The following is a 7,808-nucleotide window of genomic DNA, read 5'->3' as shown; positions in this document are numbered from 1 at the left end:
ACCACCGGACCACGTCGTGATCAACAAGAGTTAACATTCGAAGACAAACTCATGTGATCATAAACCGTAACTTGCTCTGCACCCAGGGTGAAAAATGATAAAAAGTAAAATTTTGTAGCGGGGTCCATTCATTTTTTTTATTAATTAATGCGATAATAATTGAGTATCTACCGGACAGTAATAACACATGTGATCTCGACCTCGGCATTGTCGTAATTACTTTCTCCCCGTTCTCACTAATAAAAAACATTGCATTTCACACTCTCACGGTCTCTCACTCTCACTCTCACTCTCACTCTCACTCTCTCCATCCTCAATAAATCTCTCTTTCTCTTTTTGTCCTCTGCAAAATTTAACATCTTTAATGGAAGATGAAGACCCATCAACAGAACGTAGGGGTTTAGGCTTAGATCCAACCCCTCTTCTTCATCAACTTATTAGGACTAGTACAAGAACTAATAATCCAACACCATCATACCCATCTAACAACAGGAGTAGGTTTTCTCTTTTAATCAGTAGAGCTACAAACCGTAGTAGGATCATTTCAGAGCCATCTTCAATGTTCAGAAGAGATTCTACTAGTTCCGTTGGTTTAGATAGCCAACAAAATGATAATTGGGGATACTCAAAGCCTGTTGTCATTCTTGATGTAATTTGGAATTTAGCTTTTGTTTTAGTTTCTAGTGTTGTTCTTTCATCAACCATTAGCGAAAATCCTTCAACTCCGCTTAGGGTTTGGATAGTTGGGTATGCTATTCAATGTTTGTTTCATGTGGGTTTTGTTTATTTTGAGTATCAGAGAAGGATTTCCATTGTTATTGGTGGTGATGATGGGGAAAACCAAGGGAATCATCTCTTTTTATCTTCGGAAAATCGCAGTCGCAGTCGCAGGTATAAATGGTAATGAGCTTCAATAATGTTTTGATGTTTTTGTTGAGAACGGAATATTGTTTCTGGTTGATCTTGTTACTGCTTGATTTTTTTAGTGGTTAAATTCTGAAGTTATCACTCACATTTTATGATCAGCTAATTTTGATGGAAAAAAAATGATTTTTTTAGCTGGAAATTTTAAATCAATTTTATTGTTGTTTTGGGTCTATGATGAGTTTGATTACTGTGTTATGTCTTTAGTCAATAATTTTGAATTTGTATGAGAAAATGTATATGAATGAAGGACCAATACCGTGAGCAAAATCAGTTTGTGAAATGATAGGAGATTCTATCCCAAATGTGTTCAAAGGAGGATGTTCCCTAATCCTGCATCCTTCTATGAGAAATGTTACCATTGTAATTGATCTGGTAAAGAAGATTCACATGCACAACAACAAAGAATAAGCAATATCATGTAACAAGGAAAGTGGTTGCGTTCATTCTAATAAAAAAAATTATTTGGTTCTTCATGTTAAAGGATGGAATCGATGAATACACTGGTTTCATTCTTTTGGTGGGTCATCGGGTTTTATTGGATCGTTGCTGGTGGTCAGGCACTTCTGCTAGATGCACCGCGTCTCTACTGGTAAGGGTTGTATTTGAACACTAGTCTCTTACCTTCTTTTCATTAGAACTTCATACTATTCTGGAACCAACATCTTTCTACTTGATCTGCTAGCACTTCTATAGAGCACCATGCCTCTACCGATAGGGGATTTATTTGAAAATCGTGCCTTACTATTTTATAACCAGCATCCAATTGAATTGCCGGAAAACATACTTTTTAACAGTGTAGAGGATTTGGATGTACTGAATCAGAAGCCCCACTTTTATGTCTTTCCATAGACATATATCAAAACTGTGTGAACCTGTTAAGAACTAGAGTATGTTACCGTTACTGGTAAACCAAAAGTGTATCGACAGCTTTCGTTCCTGATTTTCTGATTAAACATGCTAAGTGTATTAAGCAATGTAACATTGTAAACTGATAAAATGCAGGTTAGCAGTGGTGTTTCTAGCCTTTGACGTGTTCTTTGCAATATTTTGTATTGCCTTGGCATGCATAATCGGTGTTGCTCTGTGTTGTTGCTTGCCATGTATCGTAGCAATTCTATACGCTGTTGCAGTTCAGGAAGGCGCATCAGAGGATGATATCAATGTTCTTCCCAAGCATAAATTTCGTCAGATGAACCAACATGAGAAATCTAATGCAGATAATAGGCAAGAAGTATTTCCAGTTGCAATAATGGAACAGAGCACTTGTAACATTATAAGTGAACTAGCTCTTCCGCCAGAGGATTCTGTGAGCATTTACCAACTTTGTTCTTGGCTTGTTGTTCTCACCACAATGTTGTGCCCTTTATCCTGAAAAACAGAAGCTGACTCATTATAATACTGATTTTATGGTATTTGCAGGAATGTTGTATTTGCCTCTCTCAGTATGTGGATGGCGTGGAGCTCCACAGCCTTCCATGCAATCATCACTTCCACTCTGGATGCATTGTTAAGTGGCTCCGTATAAATGCAACATGCCCTCTCTGCAAATTTAATATACTCCACGGTGATGAGCTAGTCTGATTACACCGAACTTTATGAGTCGGGCAGAGAATGTGCACGTCTGGATGAGTGGCTGTAATCTTCTTTCTAGCAGAGATTGTCATTATGCTGTGAATCCTGACAACTATGTTGGCAAGCTTCTACCTGTTAAGCCTTGTAAATCTTTTTGTGGCTGGCTCCATTTTATGTTCTTTGATTTATACAATAGCGACTAGCATACACCGATTTGTCTAACTTTGCGTATCTACTGCGGAAAACTTCCATGAAGTGGCTTCAGACAGTAAGTTAAGAACTTAACACTAATCTTAAAATGGAAGTTTGAAATCCCATCACAGACAAATAAATAAATAAATAAAATAAAATATTGTACTATTTCAAGGCCTATTTCTATGGTACATGTCAAGCGCTGATTTCGCTACTTTAGCACCCACTATGGATATGCCAAAGTGCCAAACATATCTGCTTATGTGCTAAGAATAGCAGTTAGGCATACACGGCAGAGTGTCCATCGTCTGATGGTCACAATATCTTGTTGGTCATTCCAGCGCTAGGGATGGTCATGATGTTGCCCGCTGGTTTGATAATCACCCACCGGTTTCTCATCCAACGACTACAATTTCCTCCCTCTATAGATATCCAATTTCAAACTCATTTCAACTCATACCATAATTTCTAAATCTCTTTAGAATTTCTCAATCTCTCAATCTTCTTCAAATCTAAAACATTCACAATTTCTATGTACTTTTTAATTCATTGTAATATGGATTCACAATCTTAAAGTCCAGGCAATGGTAAAGCTAAAAAGATCAAACTCCGGGGTGTAAAATACAACATCACAGAAGATGAATGCATTTATCGTAATTATGTTTATATTAACCAAGATTGTATTGGTGGTGCACAACAACATGGTAACACCATGTGGGATTACATATTTCGTAAATATGAAGAACAAACCATGAACATCAATAGTCGTGATGCAAAAGGGTAATCAGAATGTTCCATAGTAATCAATAGGGAAGTCGCCTCTTATGTTGCATTGATAATGCAAGCCAAGAGAGGTCAGGAGAGTGGTCTTGTGGATTGTGATGTTGAAAGACATGTTCGTACAAATGGCAGCGAAAAACGAGCAAAAACTTCGCTTTTGAAAGTTGTTATCATATTTTGAAGGTGTTGAACAAATATAATCCAGAAGTGCTAGCAGCTAATCAACAAGTACCTGAAACGTCACCATACAATTCTTCTCCCTCAACACCAAATTCTTCACCATTTTCAACAGGTTCATCAAATTCTTCACCAGATACCCCAAGAAAGTCAAATGTCAACCTAGTTCTTAATAATGATAATGCTAATGAGAAACTTTTAAGAAGAAACACAGCAAGACTTGCTAGAAAGTTAGCTCAAGAAGGTGGAAGCTTCGATGGGTTTGACATGGCGGAATTTATGGAACATCAGAAGACCGTTGAGAAGCAAAGAGCGGTTGATATATTAGAAAATCTTAAAACAGGGAGAGTAAGAAAAACCGCATTTCTCAAGAAGAAGAAATTATGAATGACTATGACAAGCATAAAATTCTTCAAGCTGACACTTCAATTATGAACCCCTAACAAAAACAGTTGTGGCAAATCGAATTTGACAGGATTCAAGCACAGATTGAACAACAAGATGAATTTGATAACAACCAACTTGGTGGTGATGATGATGAGTTTGATGTAGTAGAACCTCTAGACAAAATTTAAGTTTTAATTTTAAGTGTTGCATTTTTATTTGATATATTGTTGCATTCTACTTAATATTAGTTTGAAATGAAAAGTTGATTAATTTGAAATGTTGTTGCAGTCTACTTAATAAGTTTCGCTCATTAACTTAATATTGAATCAAACAAACTACAAACAAATCAACAGTTTAATCTAAAATACATAACTTAATAATGACGCTCACTCGTTCTTCCATATGCTCTGCCCAAAGATTCACTCTCAGATCTTCTTCTTATTGGTCATACAGATTCTGAATCTGAATGTAATTAGTTATTTTCCCATAATTTGTTGTGGTTGAATCTCAGGTCTTCATCTTCATAGTTAGTCCACTCATTATCGCTATGGATTTCCTAAATTACCATATTATGAAGAATAATGCAAGTGAGCATAGTCTTGTGCATTTCACGAGGACTCAATCCACAATACGACCCACAAATGATAGCGAACTTCCTCTTTAAAATTACAAGAGCGCGTTCCACATGCTTCCTCACCGCCATTTGGCGTTCGTTAAAATGTCAGTATGAATGTCCCAATGTACCGGCAGGGGGCTGACGGCAACATTGAACTAAGGTTGACCATTTTGGGTAGATATCATCCGCAAGATAATACCCATGAGTGTACTGATGGACGTTGATGTTGAAACTGACTTGGGGACAAATTTCATACTCCAAATCTTCAAACAAAGGCGACTTGTGCAAAATATTAATATCATTTTGTGAACCCGGAAAATCAAAAAAAGCGTGTCATGTCGAACAATCATAAGAAGCATCAACTTCAAGGATAACAGTTTGTTTCGGATAATGTCTCTTATATTGATCGGCCCAATAAACATGGAATCCTTTCCATACCTAATACATACATTCAAGACTACCTAGCATTCCTGGAAATCCGATATCCTCATTCTCCCTAAATATTTTCCTAACATCTTTCTCGGTTGGTTTTCGTAAATATGTCGGACCAAAATGATTAATTATTACCTCGGAAAACAATGAAAGGTAAGGGAATGAAGTTGTTTTGCCTATACGAAGGTATTTACCGTTCGCGTCCGCTGGTTTGCCATTCTTATAGGTGCAACTGACATCTGTATGTATAAACCAATTGGTTTTAGTACTCACCCTGTGTATCCTACCAGGAAAGTCAGTTCGATGTGTTCCTCAAATGTTCGAAAGCGTAACAGATTCCTTAACACAGATCGTCCAAGAAGAGCTCAAGAATCTTCTTCATTCAAAAAGGGAGATAATGTTGTTTTTGATGTGAAAAAGGTACCAGAAGAAGGAAGCAAAAATGGAGATATGGAAAACAACCTAAATCTGATAATTGAAGGTCATAGTCCCGAACAAAAAGTTACTTCTAAGATGTTGAAGTCGAACAATGTAATTGTCATTCAACCTGGAATTCCTCTTTTGCTCAACATGTCCTTTTGATTCACAAAAGAGACACACTTTCTGATCACCTGAGTGATTAGAGAGAACAGACTTAACACCATCGTTGGGAGATTCCTTCCTTCCATGTGATGTGGATATTCCATGATTCGTGGAAGACACAAGCACATCTTTTCCAATAGAAAAGGATTCCGATTTTACTTCTGGAACTGAATTTCTTACAATTGAGTCAGGAGTGGTTGGTATAGTGGACTCTTTGGAACAACCTTGAATAAAGAGTTTACTCAAAAGGCGTTTAATTTCAAAAGAATCCTCTTTGAGCTTTTCCTCAAGCATAGTTCGTGAAGAACAGACTGAGGCGTTTTCCTCTCGAAGGATTTTTAATTGAGAGTCACGCTCATTTATCATACCAATATGAACATTGACTTTGTGTTTCAACCGATTGTTTTCATTAGCCTGGATTCTAATGAATTTTAGGATCACTGTACTTTCTTTGGATACTTCCCTTTCTACTTCAAAGTCAGACTCGTCAGTAAGGTAATCCGGTAACACTTGTCAATGGAAGTCTGTTTCGTTGAAACACTAGGTTCGTCTATATTCGAGATTGACAAATATTTCTATTTAATAGATTTGATAGAAACTGAACTTTTGTTTCTGGTGATACGTTTCTCAGAGATAGCACTTCTATCCATAGTCAGATCGCTATAAACACAGACTTTTAAGGTCTTAAACGTGTTTGCCTGCTCTGATACCAATTGAAAAAGCGTGGGTACAACAACCACACCCAATATTTCGTTCGACAATATGAGTGGACAAACTCCAATATACTTTCAAGAGAATCAACTAGACAGTCAGACTCAATCTTTAGAAACGTATATCAAAGAGTTATATCTCAATTTCTCAATTCAATCCGCAAACAAACAAATAGGAATTTGCGAGCCCGATTGAATAAGATAAATAACTTGGACGATATCACAAACCAATATCCAATTTTCAATCAATTCAATCAACAACCCAAAGGTCAGATTAAGAACTGATTGAACTTAACGCACAACCCGTGATATTTCTATCATATAACAAAATATAATGCGGAAAAGAAATAACACAGATACCAGAATTTTGTTAACGAGGAAACCGCAAATGCAGAAAAACCCCGGGACCTAGTCCATCTTTGAACACCACACTGCATTAAGCCGTTACAAACACTAGCCTACTACCAATGAACTCCGGACTGGAATGTAGTTGATCCCTAACCAATCTCACACTAATCAAGGTACAATTGCGCTCCTTACGTCTCTGAACCCCAGCAGGATTCTACGCACTTGATTCCCTTAGCTGATCTCACCCACAACCAAGAGTTGCTACGACCCAAAGTCAAAGACTTGATAAACCAATCTGTCTCACACAGAAAAGTCTATTGAGATAGATAAATCTGTCTCCCACAGAAATACCTATGAGATTTATTTCATCTTATGATAAATCAAGGTGTACAGGAACCAATTGATAAACCGGACTTATATTCTCGAATAATAGCCAAGTATTATCAATCACCTCACAATAATCTTAATCGTATGGAAACGAAACAAGATATTGTGGAATCACAAACGATGAGATGAAGATGTTTGTGACTACTTTTAATCTTACCTATCGGAGTAAATCTCAAGAAAATCTTAGCAAAGAGAATACTCAATCACGATAGTAGAAGTGAAAATGCGGGGGTCTAACATCCACACCCAACAATTCGTTTGACAATCTGAGAGGACTTACTCCAATATACTTTCTAGAGAATCAACTAGACAGTCAGACTCAATCTAGAGAAAAGTATATCAAAGAGTTTATAACTCTAACTCTTAATTCAATCTGCAATCAGCAAATAAAAATTTGCGAGCCCGATTGAATATAAGAGGAGTAACTTGAACGGTACCAAAGACCAATGTTCAAGTGTTAATCAATTTAAATCAACAACCAAAGGTTGGATTATCTAATTGAGTGATCTTATCACACAACCTGTGATATTTCAATTATATAACAAAATATAATAACGTAAAGAAATAACACAAGACACCAGAATTTTGTTAACGAGGAAAACCACAAATGCAGAAAAACCCCGGGACCTAGTCCAGTTTGAACACCACACTGTATTAAGCCGCTACAGACACTAGCCTACTACCAATGAACTTCGGAC

The 7,808-nt window shown here is 36.9% G+C and overlaps 1 protein-coding gene across 2 annotated transcripts; it reads left to right on the top strand.

Moving 5' to 3' along the window:
- The first annotated feature begins 258 nt into the window (after positions 1-258).
- Positions 259-2,771, top strand: LOC113322840 (E3 ubiquitin protein ligase RIE1-like). 2 transcript variants are annotated; one of them, XM_026571003.1, is made up of 4 exons: positions 259-891; positions 1,409-1,516; positions 1,930-2,233; positions 2,347-2,771. In XM_026571003.1, the coding sequence occupies exons 1-4, from the start codon at positions 365-367 to the stop codon at positions 2,506-2,508; spliced, it is 1,101 nt and encodes a 366-aa protein (XP_026426788.1). In that variant the 5' UTR covers positions 259-364; the 3' UTR covers positions 2,509-2,771. The 2 variants fall into 2 exon arrangements, with proteins under 2 accessions (XP_026426788.1, XP_026426787.1); XM_026571002.1 differs by having other exon boundaries at positions 261-900.
- The last annotated feature ends 5,037 nt before the right edge of the window (positions 2,772-7,808 follow it).

The sequence above is a fragment of the Papaver somniferum genome, chromosome 11 (assembly GCF_003573695.1).
Source record: "Papaver somniferum cultivar HN1 chromosome 11, ASM357369v1, whole genome shotgun sequence".
NCBI classification, from domain to species: Eukaryota; Viridiplantae; Streptophyta; class Magnoliopsida; order Ranunculales; family Papaveraceae; genus Papaver; species Papaver somniferum.
The sequence above is the reverse complement of the archived record's forward strand: the minus strand, read 5'-3'. Positions and strand labels throughout refer to the sequence as shown.